General features: G+C 37.5%; 1 protein-coding gene across 4 annotated transcripts; it reads left to right on the top strand.

The window, feature by feature from the left end:
* Nucleotides 1-117: 117 nt before the first annotated feature.
* LOC106057711 (histamine H1 receptor-like) lies at nucleotides 118-16,707 on the top strand. Of its 4 annotated transcripts, none has more exons than XM_056022033.1 (9): nucleotides 118-423; nucleotides 4,376-4,568; nucleotides 4,959-5,078; nucleotides 6,048-6,148; nucleotides 8,656-8,794; nucleotides 10,325-10,477; nucleotides 12,844-13,590; nucleotides 13,755-13,845; nucleotides 16,060-16,707. In XM_056022033.1, the coding sequence occupies exons 2-9, from the start codon at nucleotides 4,404-4,406 to the stop codon at nucleotides 16,134-16,136; spliced, it is 1,593 nt and encodes a 530-aa protein (XP_055878008.1). In that variant the 5' UTR covers nucleotides 118-423; nucleotides 4,376-4,403; the 3' UTR covers nucleotides 16,137-16,707. The 4 variants fall into 4 exon arrangements, with proteins under 4 accessions (XP_055878008.1, XP_055878011.1, XP_055878009.1 ...); XM_056022034.1 differs by having other exon boundaries at nucleotides 125-225; XM_056022035.1 differs by lacking the exon at nucleotides 118-423 and adding an exon at nucleotides 1,464-1,536.
* Nucleotides 16,708-21,307: the final 4,600 nt, after the last annotated feature.

The following is a 21,307-nucleotide window of genomic DNA, read 5'->3' as shown; positions in this document are numbered from 1 at the left end:
GGCTATTTATAGGTATTCGGCCAAGTTTGAAAATCTCCAATAAAAGAGGAACAACTGCGCACAGTACAGGCAGAAGAACTAATGAAAGGCAATTCCCGAATATGCCCCCAGAATGACATGTCTATTAGTGCACAAAGTGAAGCCATCAAACATATCATCCCAACTGAGCCTCCTCTACTTCCGTATTGACAAAACAATGAATGTACTACTACATCTAATTTCCAGGTCAATAATGAAAGCATTTGGTCTGATGACGTGATCTGTGTGATTAGAGTGATTAGTTAAAATCATAGGTTTAAGCCAGTTCTTATCTTATAAATTCACAAATAGAATAGATCTCGATTCATGAATAACTCTCAACGATGCTAGGAGACAGGTTCAAATCTAAATCCTACAGCAGTGGGAAGTGAAAGTAGAATGACAGTAAGTCGGTAGATACGTTTTTAAAAAAGCAAATTTTGTGAACAATCAATGTAGTCTCAGAGTCTGATGTCTACATATGTTGTCTACATTTGATATTGACATGTGGTGTCTACGTGTGATGCCAACATGTGATGTCTACATGTGATACTGACATGTGATGTATACTTTTCATGTGAAGTCTACGTTTGAATACATGATGTCTACATGCTTTTTCTATATGTGATGTTTACATGTTATGTGTATATGTGATGTCTACATGCTATGTGTATATATGATGTCTACATGCTATGTCTATTTGTAATGTCTACATGCTATGTGTATATGTGATGTCTACAAGCTATGTTTATTTGTGAGGTCTACATGCTATGTATGTATGTGATGTCTACATGCTATGTCTATTTGTGATGTCTACATGTTATGTCTATATGTGATCTCTACATGCTATGTCTATATTTGATGTCTACATGCTATGTCTATATGTGATGCCTACATGCTATGTTTATATGGTGATGTCTACATGCTATGTCTATATTTGATGTCTACATGCTATGTCTATATGTGATGTCTACATGCTATGTCTATATTTGATGTCTACATGCTATGTCTATATTTGATGTCTACATGCTGTGTCTATATTTGATGTCTACATGCTATGTCTATATTTGATGTCTACATGCTATGTCTATATGTAATGTCTACATGCTGTGTCTATATTTGATGTCTACATGCTATGTCTATATTTGATGTCTACATGCTATGTCTATATGTGATGTCTACATGCTATGTCTATTTGTGATGTCTACATGCTATGTCTATATGTGATGTCTACATGCTATGTGTATATGTGATGTCTACATGCTATGTCTATATTTGATGTCTACATATGATGTCCACGTAAAATGCCTAAGTGAAGTGTGTTTTTTTATACTTGAAACGTTCAGATGTGATGCCTACATGTCGTGTTTACATGTAATGTCTGCAAGTGATATCTAAATTAGAAATCTACATTTGATTTCTTTCAAAGCTTTTTTTAACTCACTTCGTATGTCTGTTCTTAAATGAAGCTGAAATTTTGCACAATACATTCATTGTCGAAGATAATGCACGAATCAGGTAATTAATCAATTAGTCGTAATTGATTACATAAAAGGGAGATAAATTTTCTAGAATTGATATATATGTCAATGATTTGCAGTGCTTTCTCTTGTTTAAGCTTTGTTTTTTAGAAGTAGCATAAACATCGCCTTTTACATGTGATGTATACACGTGATGTCTATGTGTGATGTCTATATGTGATGTCCATATGTGATGTCCATATGAGATGTCAATACGTGATGTCTACATTTGATAACAACCTGTGATATAGGTATATGATGTCTGCGTGTGATTTCCACACATGATGCCTCTATATTATGTCTGACAACTTTACATGTGAAACTTATGTGAATTCTGCAAGTCTTGTCTATATTTTAGTCCTACACTGTATGCTATATGTGATGTGTCTGCATTAGTTGTCTGCATGTCTTCTCTATATGATATACTTTTTACGACAGAACAATTAGATTTTTCCCGAGTGACACATTACGTTTTTAGCAAAAACAAAATAGACCATTGAAAAGACGTCTTGCTTTCAATGTCTTTTACACTTTAATATCGACCAGTCCCGCCCCTTCTTAATTTAACTTATTAGACTAGCTCTCTTCCTTCTTGGTGAGCTGTAAACACCACAAAATGAATTCTAAAACTGAAACTGCAGGAAAAGTAAAGGCGACGGGGCTCCGCCTCAGACCTCCTAGCCGACGCGAACGTACCTTTTTTTTATCTTTAGTAAAAGCGAAACATTAAAGCCAGCGAGAATTAAATCAGAAAAAGACCTCAATTTTTTTGTTCACCATTTTGTTTTTGTCTCCCTAAGGTAAATATAAAGATCACTGCTGTGACGAGTCAGGTTTTGGAATGCTTGTTTCAGCATTTTGTTTCGTTCCTTGTGGCTGAATAGCGTTATGAATGGTAAACTTTTCAGAACCACGGGTCTTATGATATTATGTTGAACAGGAAAGTTCAACCTTGTTTCCAATTTCCATCACATTGAAATTTTTCAGTAGCCTGTCGTCCGTCATTCATGCAGACTGTTAGCAGCTTTTTTCATATCCTTCAAGACCGTTAATTAAAATAATTAAATTCCTCGCGTCGATTGGAGTAGCAATTGCCAAAGATTTTGTGTGGCGCTTTTCTACTACAAGCGCTAAGTAATCTTGTTTTCGGCGATTTTAGCGCCAGTTTTCACGGCACGGCGCCAGGATGATCTGTCATGTGCTTCCGTCCATTTTGAGGTCTCACAGATGGCAGGTTCCATGTTTGAAGTCTCTTAATTGGCAGTGTCTGTGTTAAAGTTTCTCACGTGGAAGGGTCCATATTTAAGTCGCTAAGTTGTCAGGATCCATGGTTAAGTCTCTTGGTTGGCAGGGTCCATATTGAAGTCTTTTAGATGTCAGGGTCCATGTTGAAGTCTTTTAGGTGACAGGGTCCATTTTGAAGTCTTTTATGTGACAGGGTCCATGTTTAAGTCTTTTAGGTGACAGTGTCCATGTTGAAGTCTTTTAGATGACAGGGTCCACGTTAAAGTCTCTTAAGTGGCAGGTTCCATGTTTAAGTCTTTTAGGTGACAGTGTCCATGTTGAAGTCTTTTAGGTGACAGGATCCATGTTGAAGTCTTTTATGTGACAGGGTCCATGTTTAAGTCTTTTAGGTGACAGTGTCCATGTTGAAGTCTTTTAGATGACAGGGTCCACGTTAAAGTCTCTTAAGTGGCAGGTTCCATGTTTAAGTCTTTTAGGTGACAGTGTCCATGTTGAAGTCTTTTAGGTGACAGGATCCATGTTGAAGTTTTTTATGTGACAGGGTCCATGTTTAAGTCTTTTAGGTGACAGTGTCCATGTTGAAGTCTTTTAGATGACAGGGTCCACGTTAAAGTCTCTTAAGTGGCAGGTTCCATTTTAAAGTCTTCCAGCTGTCAGAGTTTATTTTAAGGTTTCTCGGGTGTCAGAGTCCACATTGAGGTCTTCCGACAGTAAATTTCCACTATATCTAAAAATAGGAAAAAAGGGGTGATATTCTTAATAGACCATTATCTTTCTTTCTTGTATTTTAAGCTAAGTATAGAATTGGCCAGATCAACAAGGGAAGATAAAAAACAAAAGAGGACCAGTCAGTAAGCTTCAAGCTTCATGCTAAGTCTACTATTTTGTATTTATTATTGACATTTATTTATAACTCTACTTGAGGATTTGAACTGTTTGATTTCAAAAAGAGAAACTTGTTTGTCAGAGGGTCGAATTATATATATATACTGCTGCTGCTATGCTCTGCTTGCTCTTCTCTTGTCTTGTTCTGTTACTTTAATAACTTGGCTCATGTGGCTCACTAGGGGTTTCTTGAATACTAAATAATACTTGCTTGGTACTTTCTTGGTTACTCAATTATAATTCAATACTTGCTTAACTCAAATACGAACTTAATATACATCAACTAGAACTCCTTATATTCATGAATACCAACAATACTTTAATACTTGATAACGCACACAATTATATCACTCTTATGAAATACACAAAACACCAGTCCATCAACTTTTAAATACATAAATACCAGTCCAGGAAGTAAACGTCCAACCTTCCTGGACCGGGAGCAAGACCTTACTGACTAACACATTCTCTCGCACATTCAACGAAGACTTAATCACTCAGTTCACAACACGTTCAACACTTCCGTTCATAACAAGGGGATATAACAATCACACCAAAATATCAAACTAACATTCATTCTCGCCATACCTCTCCCTGACATTGTTCACCTAAACAAGCTTCTCCGGCAAACATCTAGACATTGGGTCGATTAGGTTTCAATTTTGACAATACCAAAACGTATTAACCATCCAAACCCGCTGTTTCAGGCCCATGGTTTAGCTCCATGTCACACTGATGTACAATACCAGCATACACGATACAGTCGAGGACGAATATATATCGATACAAAGTAACGTCCACAATGAACGGCACATCCAAACTAATACAAGGACTGTTGAGCTCATTATCTTTGAGTCTGTGGTCAGCGGAATGACTGGCCTGTTCAATATCATAGCCCTGGTAAGTAGAGGCTTCGATGTTGTCAGCATGGTAAAACCTTTTTTTTGTGTGTGTATATGTATGTTACATGGAGTTAGATGGTGACCAAGACATCTATGGGCAGTTAAAGAGACATGGGCCTGGAAGAAAAGCGTGCCATACGAAAACAAATAGCAGCACGGAAACCTCCCAGATGATTGATTCAAAATAAAATATTTGATGCATTTCCCCTTAAAATAAGCGATAAAACGTATTCTTTATATTGAACTTTTTGTTTTAGGGTTTCTGATTTGTAATGATGTATAATGTCTTGTTGGTGCAAAACTCTGATTTGTAATGATGTATAATGTCTTGTTGGACTATTCCTGAGTTAAGTAAGTCCTGAGCTCACACAAATGATGCATATTTCAGTTCTGCATCGTCACTATACCAGACCTGAGGATTGAGAAACCCAACCTATTCATCGCTTCCCTAATCCTGGCCAACGTCCTAACTGGTTTGAATCTTGCTGTCCTATATGCCCCCTTCGACGTAAGTGTTTGGCAGTGTAGTTTTAAAGGTATCTCGCCTAAATGTTGAAATTGTCCTAGCACAAGATTACTCATGATTTTATAAAGTCATATACAACTTATTGGGTCAGTCAAAGTTACGACTAGGCTTTTTTAAATAGATAATAGATAACTGGGTGAGTTAACTGCTATTGGGAGACATGATGATTCTGAGTCTACAACATACTTGCAATCATCCCCCATAGAGTCATTCCGTGGAGTCATTCCTGTGGTAATCCCCATTCAGCTATTCTCTGCTGTCACCCTTTGGAGTCATCCTCCTCAGTCATACCATAAGTCATCCCTATGCAGCCATGCCCATCAAGTCACCCCTATGCAGTCATGCCCATCAAGTCATCCTCTGCAGTCATGCCCATCAAGTCATCCCTATGCTCTCATCCCCATGAATCATCCACGAAATAATCAGCTACAGTAATCCCAATGCATTCATCGTCTGCTGCAATTCCCTGCAGTCCTCCCTTGCTGTCATTCCCTGCAGTTCTCCCTTGCTGTCATTCCCTGCAGTCCTCCATTGCTGTCATTCCCTGCAGTCCTCCATTGTCATTCCCTGCAGTTCTCCCTTGCTGTCATTCCCTGCAGTCCTCCATTGCTGTCATTCCCTGCAGTCCTCCATTGCTGTCATTCCCTGCAGTCATTCATTGCTGTCATTCCCTGCAGTCATCCATTGCTGTCATTCCCTGCAGTCATCCATTGCTGTCATTCCCTGCAGTCATCCATTGCTGTCATTCCCTGCAGTCATCCATTGCTGTCATTCCCTGCAGTCCTACATTGCTGTCATTCCCTGCAGTCATCCATTGCTGTCATTCCCTGCAGTCCTCCGTTGCTGTCATTCCCTGCAGTCATCTTGTGCAGCCACTTCTTACTGTACTCTATGGATCCCGACAGAGATGTTTTTGTTAAAATGTCTTGACAATGTTCTTCTCTTCCTCAGCCAGCTCACTCTATAGATAAACGTTGTCGATACGTGACTGCTCTAACCGTATTCACAATTGCTGCTTCGTGTCTCAGTCGGAGCACGATAGCCATTGACAGGTACAGGATTAGCTTTTCTTCTAAGTGTAGACTATAGAGTCACAAGACATACGGTACTTGCCAGTGGTGAGGGAGATAAGAGAGAGGCGTTTCTACCCTGCGAGCTCAGCTCACTGGGGGTCTAGGGGGAGGCGGTAGGGGCCATCTGCCGAGTTTTGGTAGAGATATCACCGTTTGTATTCGAATTCTTTACTCTTGTTAATTAATATATACTCATTTTCATATTTTTTGTATTATGCCACACCCCACTAGAATGCGCGCCGATTTGGGGAGGTGAGGGGCGCTTCCATCAATCTCGTTCCCCGACCCTTACCTTTCGGTTGGGGTGCCAGTCCAATTTTGATTTTGTAGAAATCACAGTTTGCTAACGACATTAATTACATTTCAATTTGATTCGGGGTTATGGGGGGGGGAGGGGTCTATTACGAATACTGCCTTCATACACAAACGCTTTCCTCCTACGATCGTTTCCATCCGGGCGCCACTTTGAGGCAGAGTAGCATATACAGAATGTGCTGATTGCATTGTTGCATACAATAATAATAATAATTATAATAATAATAGTAATAATTTAATTTATAGAGCGCTGTGAAACATAAACATGATGTAGGCTCAGGACGTTGTGAAACATAAACATGATGTAGGCTCAGGACGCTGTGAAACATAAACACGATGTAGGCTCAGGACGCTGTGAAACATAAACATGATGTAGGCTCAGGACGTTGTGAAACATAAACATGATGTAGGCTCAGGACGTTGTGAAACATAAACATGATGTAGGCTCAGGACGCTGTGAAACATAAACACGATGTAGGCTCAGGACGCTGTGAAACATAAACATGATGTAGGCTCAGGACGTTGTGAAACATAAACATGATGTAGGCTCAGGACGTTGTGAAACATAAACATGATGTAGGCTCAGGACGTTGTGAAACATAAACATGATGTAGGCTCAGGACGCTGTGAAACATAAACACGATGTAGGCTCAGGACGCTGTAAAACATAAACATGATGTAGGCTCAGGACGCTGTGAAACATAAACATGATGTAGGCTCAGGACGCTGTGAAACATAAACATGATGTAGGCTCAGGACGTTGTGAAACATAAACATGATGTAGGCTCAGGACGTATTGAAACATAAACATGATGTAGGCTCAGGACGCTGTGAAACATAAACATGATGTAGGCTCAGGACGCTGTGAAACATAAACATGATGTAGGCTCAGGACGCTGTGAAACATAAACATGATGTAGGCTCAGGACGCTGTGAAACATAAACATGATGTAGGCTCAGGACGCTGTGAAACATAAACATGATGTAGGCTCAGGACGTTGTGAAACATAAACATGATGTAGGCTCAGGACGTATTGAAACATAAACATGATGTAGGCTCATGACGTATTGAAACATAAACATGATGTAGGCTCAGGACGCTGTGAAACATAAACATGATGTAGGCTCAGGACGCTGTGAAACATAAACATGATGTAGGCTCAGGACGTTGTGAAACATAAACATGATGTAGGCTCAGGACGTTGTGAAACATAAAAATGAGAGTTAAAATGACAAACTAATGGAAATAAGTTTTGAACAGATAGGTCTTCGTATACTTCTTGAATGTAGTGTAGCATGTTGTCTGAGATCAATGGGGAGTGTGTTAAACACCTTTGGTCATTGTACTGAAAAAGCGAACTAATTACTAAATTGATTCATCATCATCATCATCACTCCTTTGATTTCCTCATGGAAAATAGGGCCTCGACAAAAACACGCCACCCTCCACGGTCTCTCGCTAGTTTTTTTATGGTTTCCCAGCTCTTCCCGCTCTTCTCTGCAGAGCAGAGCAGAGAAGGCTAAATTAATTACTGGTAATTAATTATTTTGTTTGATACCAACAAGAGAAATTAATCCTTCAGTATTCACAGATAAGGCTAAATTTGTAGGGTTTGGTTCCCTTAGATTATTGTACGCGTTATGTATCCCAACATATTTAAGTCATTGGTTAATATGCATGACTAAATGCATGACGCGTAGGACGTAATCATCTTCTTTTTTGAAGTAACGTCTGTATTATATAAGATAAGATAAGAACACCTCTACATTATTGATTGACACAAGTAGTAATTGTCCTTGGATAAGCTTTGTTGTTTTTGTTTTGTTTTTTCAAAGAAATTTTTATTTCAACGTTTTTCAAATTCATTTGTTTGTAGGTTATTTGCAACTTATCATCTCAAACATTAAACTAATTGACTCAATTTATTTTAATTTCCAGCCCCTTTTTTAGATTCCAATGAAAACAGTAGGGATTGTAAAATTAAAACCAAGAAAGGGGCCAACGAAAGTATCAATTTCGGTTTCATTCTAAACTTTCTAGGATAATAAAGTTTGAGTAGAAAATCAATATCTTGGATTTCTCTGTAATTCGATACTTTTAATTTAAACCCATTCATTATCTAGTCACGTGGGTCTGATCTAATAAAGATAGTTTTCCATCCTCCTGACAGATACAACTACATCTGCCACCCATTACACTACCAGAGCAAAACGAGCGGCATTTACATAGCGACAATGTTGCTCATCCTATGGGGCACCTCATTGGCGCTAGCCATGGCATCCTACTTCTATTATCAGACAGATCTACAGGTAAAAATTAATTACATTTTATGGTCGGCGACCTGTGACTACCACTCTGTTAGATTCCTTGAGTCCCAGATACATCTCAATTAAGTTAAGTTAGCCTTCACGTTATTTCTATTAGCCTTTCTGCCTTCAGATTATTTAGGTCTGTTAGGTAGGAGGCTTCTATTAGCCTTTCTGCCTTCAGATTATTTAGGTCTGTAAGGGAGGAGGCTTCTATTAGCCTTTCTGCCTTCAGATTATTTAGGCCTGTAAGGGAAGAGGCTTCTATTAGCCCTTCAGCCATTATCGCTTTTTTTATCTGTTGACCGTTGGGACACCACACCAGATCTGTAGACCGTTGGGACACCACACCAGATGTAGACCGTTGGGACACCACACCAGATCTGTAGACCGTTGGGACACCACACAAGATCTGTAGACCGTTGGGACACCACACAAGATCTGTTGACCATTTGTCTCAATTGTCCTTTGCCCATATCTTCTTAACTCATTGTAAACAGAAAGCCCTTGATGGACTCTCTGACAGTCCCTCTACCATTAGTTTATAGTGTCTTCCCATTGCTTTCTCTATCTGCCTCTTCTTCTTTTTTACCTGGTACTGTTCCCTGGAGGACGTTCTTTTCACGCCCTGAGGACCTTGTGATGTGGCTATAAAGGACCTTGTGATATGGCTATAAAGGACCTTGTGATATGGCTATAAAGGACCTTGTGATGTGGCTATAAAGGACCTTGTGATGTGGCTATAAAGGACCTTGTGATGTGGCTATAAAGGACCTTGTGATATGGCTATAAAGGACCTTGTGATGTGGCTATAAAGGACCTTGTGATATGGCTATAAAGGACATCGTGATATGGCTATAGAGTTGAGTTTGGTCAACAGATTACGCCTGAGTGAACAATGAACTATGTCTATGAATTGTAGCCATTCAATTACATCTATATATTGTAAAAAGTATTAAAAAAAAGTAAAGTTCCCCTTTCAGACCTTGTGGTCTATAGGGCAGATGATATAAAGGTCATCTGTTTCTGTGGCTTACGGTTATCAAGGTTGTCATGTGGACAGCACAACGACCAACCGCCTAATGTCAGGTAACCATTAGAGCTGAGTGGACTCAGAGGTGCCCAAAGATACCGAAATTTAAAAATCTCAGTCTTCTTCACGACTCGAACCCGGAATCCCTGGTTCCGAAAGCAAGCGCTTTACCGCTCTACCACCGCGCCTCGTATATATTGTAGCCATTGAAAGATTGCTATGTATTGAAGCCAGTCAATCACGTCTTTATATTATAGTTTTTTTTGTATTACAGTATATTGTAGTCAGAAGTATAAATAAAATCTGATTAGTGTTTTTTATTTTCTTGCAAATTATGAAATATCCCACCCCCTAGAAAAAAAGAATATAGAATTATAATATTTAGACTACCAAAAATTGCTTTGGAATTACATAACCAAATAGACATTTTGGTTCGATGCTTCTTTTAATTCGTTTCTTGTTGTCTCTCTTGTCTGTCTTGTCTGCGCCACTTTGTCTAGAGAGATCATGACGACATCTGTTTGCCCTTCACCAGGTGTCTGTACAATATGTCGACTTTGTTAGTTCTCATCGTGGTCTCCTCTCTTATCATCACGTACGTCTACAGCAAGATCTTCTACTGGGCCCATCTCCAAATACAGCTACTTAAACAGGTAAGTGCTACATGGTCAACTTTAGGCTACAGCTCTTCTCTTCTTGCTAACATAATTCTAAATAAGAAACAGCCGTTTCTAGTTTTTGTGTGGAATGTCCGAATGTCACGTTTGTATATCAAAATATAAACAAGATTACAAAGAGAGTTTCTGTTCTCACACAAACTCACAAACTCAGGAGCGGCCCCCATCGGATCTCTATTTTCTAGGAATATTCAAGACATGATTTTGTTATTATTATCAAAAGTAATAATGTTTCAGATTCATTTGGCGTAGTAAAAAAATGTTTTTGTTTTGTTTAAGGTTTGACATGTTTCGGATGTTCTTTTAAAGTTGAAGATAATCTACTTCCTAGTCCAAACCTCCCGCTGAACGATTGGAGGGGGGGGGGGAAAGCGAACCCTGGACCATCGAGACAATCGTTATTAAACGCTTCTATGTTCTATGTTTTTTTTTTATTTTTTAGACGTCTTGGCAAGAAACTTAAATGTAATTGTGTCTAATAAGCTATTTCCACACTCTTTTGGATTGGAGGTGTTCAAAAACTAGAATACAATTTTTCGACGTTTTGACACAAATATCGCCTGTAAATATGTGAAGTTAGGGATTTCCAATCATCATTAAACGCTTATAAAAAAAAAAAAACATATTATCGATAAGAATTTGTGTTTTTGATAATTTGGTAAAAAAGCAATTTTAAATATTCAATTTACGCCTATATGTATTTACTTTTACAAATACAAATACAACGTATTACGGTAATAAGATGTTTAGACGTCTTGGGATGAGAATTAAATTAAGAAGACTTCAAATAAGCGATTTCCAACAATCAATTTTATCTATGTCTTTTAATTAATAAAAAAAAAACACCAATTATGATAGATTTTTTCGATGTTTTTGACATTGGCATTTAAAAAAAATATCCAGATTAATCTACCATTGATATTTTTTCGATGTTGTGGGGCCGCTAAAAATGTTTTTGCATAGCAGGTCTATGTTAATTTTTGTAATCTATTTACACAGTAAATAGTTAGTCATCTGCTTTGAAAAAAATCTTAACCTATCAGATTTAAAGATGGAGATGACACCTATTAATTTACCAAAACACAATAAATTTTAGCATTTTTGTGAAGAAAAAAAATTAATGAAACTTGCCGATTGATGATAAGCTATTGTGTTTTAAGTGCTCTGTTGACTATTTACACTTTAATTGTGGAGTGCCGTGTAGGTGGCTTTTAATTTATTGACAAGGCTAATAGATCCTTCAATAAGATGTTGCGCAAAAGTTTAATTAGGCCTATTGATTCAGTCAAACTTGTTCATGTTTGTAAAGAAATGTTTGAGAGTACTCTGCTGTAAGCCAGTGACGTAAGTCAGAGTCAAGAACTAGTCTAGATGAAGTCAGAGTCAAGAACCAGTCTAGGTGAAGTCGGAGTCAAGAACCAGTCTAGGTGAAGTCGGAGTCAAGAACCAGTCTAGGTGAAGTCAGAGTCAAGAACCAGTCTAGATGAAGTCAGAGTCAAGAACCAGTCTAGATGAAGTCAGAGTCAAGAACCAGTCTAGATGAAGTCAGAGTCAAGAACCAGTCTAGGGGAAGTCGGAGTCAAGAACCAGTCTAGGTGAAGTCAGAGTCAAGAACCAGTCTAGGTGAAGTCAGAGTCAAGAACCAGTCTAGGTGAAGTCAGAGTCAAGAACCAGTCTAGGTGAAGTCGGAGTCAAGAACCAGTCTAGATGAAGTCAGAGTCAAGAACCAGTCTAGGTGAAGTCGGAGTCAAGAACCAGTCTTGGGAAGTCGGAGTCAAGAACCAGTCTAGGTGAAGTCAGAGTCAAGAACCAGTCTAGGTGAAGTTCTAGTCTAGGAATAGAGGGAGAATCGATACGGCGTTACAGAGTTGATACGCCTGAATGTGAAGCTTATGTAAATTCTGTGTTACATTGTTGCCAATTGTACAGCATTGGCTGTGACGTATTTGACATTAAACTGTTACGTTATTTTGGAGCCCTGACTTGTTAAGTTCTTCTAGTTGTGTAGTGTTGTGTGGTGCAGTTTGCAAAGAGCCTAGATAGTGCGATTCGTTACAAAAAAATTGAAATTAGTATATGTAAAAAGTCTGCTGAAAACTAAATTGTATGCCCAGTAAGCACTTGGTAAATATTAGATCGCAAACTGAGTAGTTGCCTACTTAATGGTGAGTGGCATGCTCTGGCTAACAAGTCAGACACAAGACAACAAACTGTTATTTCAATAGTTGTTGTATTTGAGTTTCTAAACTAACAATATGATTCTAGGTCATACAAATACATAAAATCCTATGTGGTGACTTATATCGACCATATTAATCTTCTCTGTTTGATCTTTCCGTTAGGAAACAATAATGAGGGCACAACGGCGCAGTTCATCCCTTCAAGGCTACTTCAAAAGCGCCTGGAAACTTCGGCGTATTACAAGAGCGACAGATTTGTTAATCTCACCAAATATTGGAACAGACTCTGAAAGCAGCTTCACCTTAGAGCTAGAAACGGATGCCATCACTGAGGTGGAAACGAAAAAGTTAAAACACTTCACGGCGCCTTCTGCGGAACGCGAGGTCAAGATGTTCCGAAACATTCCCAACCGCCTGATGTCGTCGATAAATTCCAGGGGGACCAGCGTGGACGAATCCAGTCGATCCTCTTCCATCGTATCCAAGGAGACTGACGATCTAAAGATGAATGCGATGAAAGTTCCGTCGTCTTCGCCGGTAGAAGGAAATGTGATGGAGCCAGACATGCAAAAGGAGGCACAAGAGCATAAGATGCTTGTCAAGGCCTTGGAACATCGCCAGGTGTCATCATCGCAGGACTCCAGTGTCAGCATAACCGAAAAGTGGTACCAGCATGAGCTGAAACGTTACACAGGCCAAATTTACAACTCCCTTTTCCTGTCTGCGTCCGATAGGCGGTTCTCTCAACAGAGCACCTTGATGATCAACATGTTGAAAAGGACAGAGGTGAAGGCGCTGATCGTAGTTTTCATCACCTTCGGAGCCCACCTTGTATGTTGGCTGCCTTACATTCTATACTCTCTCACGGCAATGCGGCTCAAGTTTCCCTTCACAAAGGAACAAGAATTGGTAAGAAAGTACAATCTTTTCATTTCATCTTTATTTCTTAGCAACCTGCGACCTTTTTTTTTTCTTGGGGGTGGGGGGAGTGGAAATTCCTTTTATATATTTTTGATAGGTAGCCATTAAGACTAATGTCACGTAAAAAAAAAAGGCTAAATACGTCTTTACAGCCATATCGTGAGATCCTCGATAAGACTTTCCGCAGAGAACACTACCAGGCAAAAGAAGAGAGGCAGACAAAAGAAGCATCAAGGAATGAAGGTCTGTCAATGAAAGAGGCTAATCCTGGCAAAAGAGAGAGAAGACTGATATTCACCTGACTTAGGTCACCAACAAAAGATCTTTATAGTCCCCGACTTAGGTCACCAACAATAGATCTATATCATGGATGGGCAAAATTCTCTTTCGAAGGCCGCATTTAAAAAATTGGGGAATGGGGGGCCTCAAAAAATAAAAAAAATAAATAAATATATAGTGGGTTCACCCAGTAACCCCTCCCCCCCCCCCCCTCCCACTGGCCAACAAATAAGATTGGACCATAGCGCTCCAATCATGCTATAAGCATGAAAGTAGCGCTATATAAAAGCTATAATTTATTTATTTGTTTCATATATATATATATATATATATATGTGTGTGTGTGTGTGTGTTTTGTGTGTGTATGTGTGTACTATATAGTTGTACTTACAAATTAGAACTGTGTATAATGTCTTTTAATTCACATTTACACTGCATTACACATTTACATTTTATTTTTGTACACTCCCAATTGAGGAAATGCACCGAGAGTAACCCTTTTTATGAAATGAATTTTTTGAATATTCACAGGCTCACAAGGAAATTATTAACCAAATTTCGATGTTTACTCCCCAAGTCCTCCACCATAAGGCCATACCTGCCCGGAAAGGATGGAGGCCGTGGATTGCATAACATCTTCAAACTGTGTAAGACGCAAGTTTTAAAAATACGATCAAAACTGCACGCATCCAGCAATGAACTAGTTTCCTTCCTACGCAAATACGACTATGATGCAACCCATCTGAACGTACACAATGTTGATGTTACTGTCGGTTTGGACAACGTAGGGCATGAGATTCGCCAATGGGAAGAAAAAACACTCCACTGAAAATTCCCGGCTTTATTAGATGGGGACAACATTGACAAGACTGCTTCCTAAGCATGGCTCAAAGCAGGTCATCTTTGTTACAGCAATACAGGACAGAGTAATTAGGAAAAAAAAATACGTATCCTAAAACTCAATATTGTTGACAAATGCCGAAAATGTGGAAATGTGGGTGAGTCGATTGAACACATAATAGCAGGATGTTCAGCCCTATTGGAATCTGCCTACCTAGGTCGTCATAACCGAGTTGCAAAGCTAATACACCAGCACTTGGCTTTGACACACAATTTGATCGGAAAGGATACTCCTCCATATTACAAATACTCACCACAAGAGGTTCTCGAGTCTACGGATCATCTGCTGTACTGGGATAGGCCTATTTTGACCGACAAAACGGTAGATTTTAATCGCCCTGATTTACTGCTCATCGATAAAAAAATAAAAGGCCGCTACCATTATTGACATCGCCGTACCACTATCTCATAATTAAAAAAAAAACTGAGCTGGAAAAACAAAGAAAATATGTGAACCTTGGCTTGGAGATTAAGCGTTTATGGAAATTATCTAAAACAACAATGTACCCCATTGTTATAACAACCGAGGGGATAATAACAACTGACCTCACAGATACCTTCAAGGCTTTTGGCATTCCTAGGAACATTCTCGTTGCCTGTCAGAGGGCGGTACTTCTGCAGACCTGCCACATCACCAGAAAATTCCTCAGTGGAAACGAATACTCGTTCTTTTATAATAATAATAATAAAGTATGAAAAGCTAAATTGAGAGATTAAGCAACTATGAAAGTCATCTAAAATAACAATACCTTCTGTTGCTTTGTCACCTGAAAATTCCACAGTGGACACTGTTAGGGGGACTACAGCGAATTTTAATTCCCTTTAACCAAACACGACTCTGGCAGTGCCAGAGAATGAACATTAGTTTATTTCTACAATGATAATAACAATATTTGAGTATAATGTTTGAACTCTGACCTGCGTCTTTTTATAAGGTGTGTATTATCTTTCGCCCTCTACAACACTGGACTATAACCGAGGGTTCTCAGTGTCAATAGACTTTCGCCAAAGTTTGGTCACTAAAACGAAAACTGTGTGCGGCAACTGTTTTGTATGTTTCTATTTTCATCTTTTCGTTTATTTAGGTCAATAAGCGTCATCATCGTCTCGAATTCATTTCGTTGGGCACCCCGGCCCAATATCTGCTCGTCTGCCTTTAAACATAGACTTATAGTGTTATACTTGTTGACAGATTATCTTTAAACATAAACTTATATTGTTATACTTTTTGACAGATTATCTTTAAACATAGACTAATATTGCTCTTTTTGTCCACAGTTAATTTTACTGATAGGTTTCTCCTGCTCTGTCTTGGATCCTCTAATCTATTGTTTATTGAATCAACCATTTCGTAAAACTGTTGTGACTTACTTCCGGAACTGTTGGCGGTCAATGGAAATGTAGCCTCTGCACCAAACGACTACAATATCTCGAACGGAAGCGAGATGCCCACATCCTAGTGGGTGTGACAATTTCATATATGACAGCATAAAGCAGAGTGACGGCTCCTTGCTGCTGTTTAGTGGACTTGACCTTTAAACTTCTGCTGAACAGAAGTAGTTCACTTCTGCTTCCATTTTACTCTTCAAAAAACTAATGAGTACTTGACGTATGCAACAAGACGTGATTTTTTCCTACAGGCAAGTCGGTAAATAGTTACGGGCTGCTCCATTGGAATACAATAGACAGGTCTTGTAGAGACTCGACAGAAGTGGTTCTATGTCTTTTGTGAGTTCCTACCAGTCCTTCTGCTCAGGTTCAATAATCGACTTTCTTGTTTATTAATATTGTAAATAATTTGTTATATATTTAAGTTCTTAATATCTCCTCCTTACGATATAAATCTATTATATTTATAAAAGACATGTACATTCTTATACAATTTCTTTTTTATTCTTTTTTTTATTAAACTAAAAATGTACCAAAGACCTGTGTTGATCATTTTCAATGCATTGTGCGTTTCATAATGAGACATTCATTTCATTTAATGATTTATTTTCTAAAACTTCCATTGTTCCATTATTTCAAACTTAACTGTATGTTATTTTATGGTAGCAACCTTTTCCTTTGAGAGAAGGCTGGAGCTACCCGCCTGTGGTCAGACATACGGTATCTAGCCCTTGATACACTCATTAAATGGAGACCCTAACTATGCCATTAAAGAGATTCGAATCAAGGCCAAAGAAGGACGTGGGGACAGATGGTCATGTGTGATGGGGAAAACAAAAGTTGGCCCTAAAAACAGAGCCACACTTTTGGAAACAGAGCCACACTTTTGGAAACAGAGCCACACTTTTGGAAACAGAGCCACACTTTTGGAAACAGAGCCACACTTTTGGAAACAGAGCCACACTTTTGGAAACAGAGCCATACTTTTGGAAACAGAGCCACACTTTTGGAAACAAAACAACACATGAACGATAGTTTTTGGTAACAGATGTTGGAACTTGTTTTCAGTTGAAGTTGTGGCCTCTGAAAGGCATTTGTTGAAGCCTGCACAGGGTCGGATATGTGACAGTGTCAAGGACATCATTGAGGGTAAGGGAGGCCACCACAAACTAAACAATGTAAAAAAAACTGTTTAAAATATGCAAATGATTACTAGATTACTCTAGCATTAATTAAGATTGTGATCAATACATTCTAGAAAATATTTTTTAGTCTTAGAATTAGAAATAACCCACATGACTACCTTCCAATTAGAATCATAAGCAACACAATTTGATCACGTGTTGTTTCCAAATAAGAATTCTCTTTCGCGCTTAGTCTGTTTGAGTTTCTCACATTTTAGCTAGTGACGAGCCCCTCCCCCCACCTTCATTCTAAAATTGATGTTCGCGCCCTCTAGTGCCAGTTAAGAGGTCTGGGGAGGCATCATAAGGTTCTGCCAACGATTTCCTGCATTCTAAGAATCAACTATTTATTCTTGTGCTTTATCGTAGTAAAATCATCCTCGAGATCAGCAGACGTCTGCAAGCCTGCTTGATAGAAAACTTCTATCAACTCGCTCTGTCTGATGAAAAGTCTGAACACGTTATTTCCCACATATCCTTACTCGGATGCAGCTGAAACTTCGCACAATTATTGACATAGACAAGACATGAATCAATAAACAAAATAGTAACCAATGAGATAATTACTTACTGGTAATTGAATTTTTTTTTCAGAGCCACAAGGGAAACTAATACTACAGTTTTCACAGATATGGCTAAATTTGTTGGGTTTAGTCTCCTTAAATAATTGTTAACGCTATTTCTCCCTCACACATTCTCCGACAAAGTTGATACTTTAAACAATTATTTATTGTACCTAACAAAACATACATCAATGAATAAAAATACTCAATTAGTGAATTAATTATTGGTAATTAATTGTTTTGTTTGATATCGAATACGGGAAATAACTTGTAGATATATATTCTTTCATGGTTTTTCTCTTTAGATAAGCTTTTTTTTTTATGATTTTATATTTTGCTTGTTTTAAGTAAAAATCATTAACAGTACAGTGCGTCGCTCAGGAGAAATGTAAACGTTATAACATAAGAAAGAAAGACTTTAGAATCGCATTAGAGAAGACATTTTAAAACTCTCTCAAAAAAAAAAAAATCAACTCCACTTGTTTAAGTCGCCTGGGTTGAAAACAGTGTGATACATCCTTCTGACAAGATGGAATGACGTCATTTGATATATTTACAAGACTAGCAAATCAAATATACAGACTCTCTAGAAGTACAATTCTAATTCAAAGGTTTGTTTGTCCTTGAATATAAAGACCGACCTTTGCGTGTTCCCTTGTGCCATGCTCGGCCAGAGACTAGGGGAGGATTCTTGTTTTGGTACATTTAGGAATGAGGCGAGTTACTTGTTTCGTGAAAAGGGAAAGGTTTGGACTTAAAGACAATGGCTTGATAAGTAATAGGGTTTGTTGTTCGTTTCTTTGATTCAAAACTAGTGGGCCGGAAGTCGCTTTTTTCCCTACATATCTTTGTATTTTTCAGTTCTCTTTTTAAATTAAACTGACATTATTATGCTGTAATTTTAAGTGTACCTGATAGAGAAAAAAATTCTGCACAAAAATACGGGTAGTTGGGATATAACCCGATAGAGGCTATAAAAAGAAAAGACCTGAAACTAGCGCGTGAAACTACACATTTACAGTACTTTATTTGATGAGTATTTTACCCTAGATCTGTGTTGTTTTTTTAGGACTAGCTAATTTCATGTACCCGGCATTTTCCGATACACAATTTCATACACAAAATAATTGTTGAAAAAAATTGTAGTGATTTTAAACTTTAAATGATTACTTAAAAAGGTGTTACTCTAATCAATTTTGAATATTCTTTTGTTATGAATGTCACTGTTTATTTTGTGTCTGTTCTAGTTTCTTAAATTTTTCTTGAGTAAAGGGGTCGTTTTTCTCCTAATTGGTATACCTGATTTCTCCAAGCAGCCTTTGTAAAATATTGGTCCTAAATAATGCTATGTTTATAAACGAAAAATCGCATGGCTGCATTATGATGAATGTACGTGTTAGTTCAATATATTTTATATTACTAGGTAACTATAAATAACCGCATAAATAGACGTAAGTTTATTTTTTTTTCTGTTAGATAAAGTCATATGGCAAATTTTTGTTTATATTCTAATTCTAAAAAGGAATAATAATAGAATTATACAGTAAAAATAATCACTAAGTTTTTTTTTAAAATAGTTTTGAAAGTCTAACTGAGTTAGTGTTTTTGCAGATGTACACAAGCTACACTATGAGTCAGTCCATCTCTTCTAATTGTCTAGAAATGAGTTTAAAAAAATGTAGGCTTCGATATTTTTAGCCTGAATTTAAGATGTTACAATCTTCAAACAACTAATATATTGCCTCTTCCATAAAACTTTGTACTTAAAAAATAAATTTATCCAATGCTTGAAATCCTGCTTGTATACTTAGGCCCTATTTAAATCGATCCGGTATCAATGTATTAAGTAGCAATAACCCCGCCCAAAAAATTAAATGAAAGAAGATTGAGATATACATATATTTTTGTGACGGTACGCACCGGTACGGGGTACCGGCACCTTTTTTCAATGTCGGAAAAAATGATTACTTTTCTTGTAATTCAAAGTTAATTGTTAATTTATTATTAGTTGAAAGTTAGGCAATCTATCACTGAGTACCGGAGCCTCTTTTTTATTTTTACACAAAAAAAAGCACTTTATATACTTTCAGCCGACATGCCGTATTATTAAAAAACACCTCTATGTGAACTTCTCAATCATCTAGAGTCTCAGACAGTCATTATTTTAGACTAGATTTAAGTAGAGTCTTGACCTAGATTTAGTAGGCCTATTATTATAAAAAAAAATAATAATAATCAGTCATTATAGACATCATTCGCAATTTTATTATTAGGTCTAGGCATTGAAAAGTAAATCTATTAATAAACTATAATAGATCTAAGTCTAAGTACTAACTTATTAAATAAGGCATTATAAGTAGAAGTATTATAATGAATATTGTATAGATCTAGATTGACTAGATTATAGAAAGATCAATAGATAGATCTCTAGTTTAGTACATTAAGTATAGAGTATAGTAAACGTATTACAGTATTATTAGATCTATGTCTTATGTCTATATCTAATAATCTAATAATTAAAAAACTTTAGTCTTTATTAATATCTAGACTTTTTTCTAATAAAAACTGACTGTAGGCATAGCATAGGCTAGACTCGGCAATCTAGTCTCAAGATAGAATCTATACTATTACTAGATCTATTCGATTTTTATATATAGATCTAGACTAGAATTAGATTATAGATCTAAATATACTAATGGAGAGATGATATGAGGTGTTAGCTAATAGCGTTACACAAGAAACAAACCTGGGTTTTTCTAAACTCTAATACTTGGTATGTAATAGTAAAACAGCACCTACCTAAATAAATCGTAACTAGCAATCAAAAACCTATATTTATTGTGGTATATATAGGTCTGTGATTGTATTTTATATAGCCTTCGTAACTTCTTCTATAGAGAAATGACTTTTGTAATTTCTTTTACTGAAAATTGGGCTATTCGCGTCTGACACATATATAATTTTTATGTTCAGCAACAAACCCTATTACAAGACGAGGATTTTAGGAAGAAGAGCCAAATGTAAACAGACTACTTTGGACGACCCTCGAGAGAGGCAAGTTTTATGGACGTAGAAATTTAGCTTGACGACATTCGACGGTTCCCTTTGTTATTATTAAACGTCTTGTTCGACGTTCGCTATCAGCGTCGACTAACTTATACTGTTGGCCTTTCGACTGTGTTATTGGATTTCGTTAGTTGAGTGTTATCTCCCTTTGACTTCTCTGTATAAGCAGCGCGGAAGGGCCTAACATTCTACGAAATGTCTTTCGAGCTCAACCAAAAATGTAAAATGTTCACAACATTATACAAAAAACAGATACTTTATATAACAGAGCCTCCAGGATATACAATGAGAGCCCCAAAAATCCTTTCAAGTAATCAAGCGTTT

Source organism: Biomphalaria glabrata, chromosome 2 (genome assembly GCF_947242115.1).
Source record: "Biomphalaria glabrata chromosome 2, xgBioGlab47.1, whole genome shotgun sequence".
Classification (NCBI taxonomy): Eukaryota; Metazoa; Mollusca; class Gastropoda; family Planorbidae; genus Biomphalaria; species Biomphalaria glabrata.
The sequence above is the reverse complement of the archived record's forward strand: the minus strand, read 5'-3'. Positions and strand labels throughout refer to the sequence as shown.

Bases quoted from the DNA above. Each gene is read 5' to 3' on its own strand.
- LOC106057711 (XM_056022033.1), top strand. From the start codon at position 4,404: ATGTACAATACCAGCATACACGATACAGTCGAGGACGAATATATATCG. The intron at 4,569-4,958 runs GTAAGTAGAGGC...TGCATATTTCAG, and splicing joins TGTTCAATATCATAGCCCTG to TTCTGCATCGTCACTATACC. The intron at 6,149-8,655 runs GTACAGGATTAG...TCCTCCTGACAG, and splicing joins AGCACGATAGCCATTGACAG to ATACAACTACATCTGCCACC.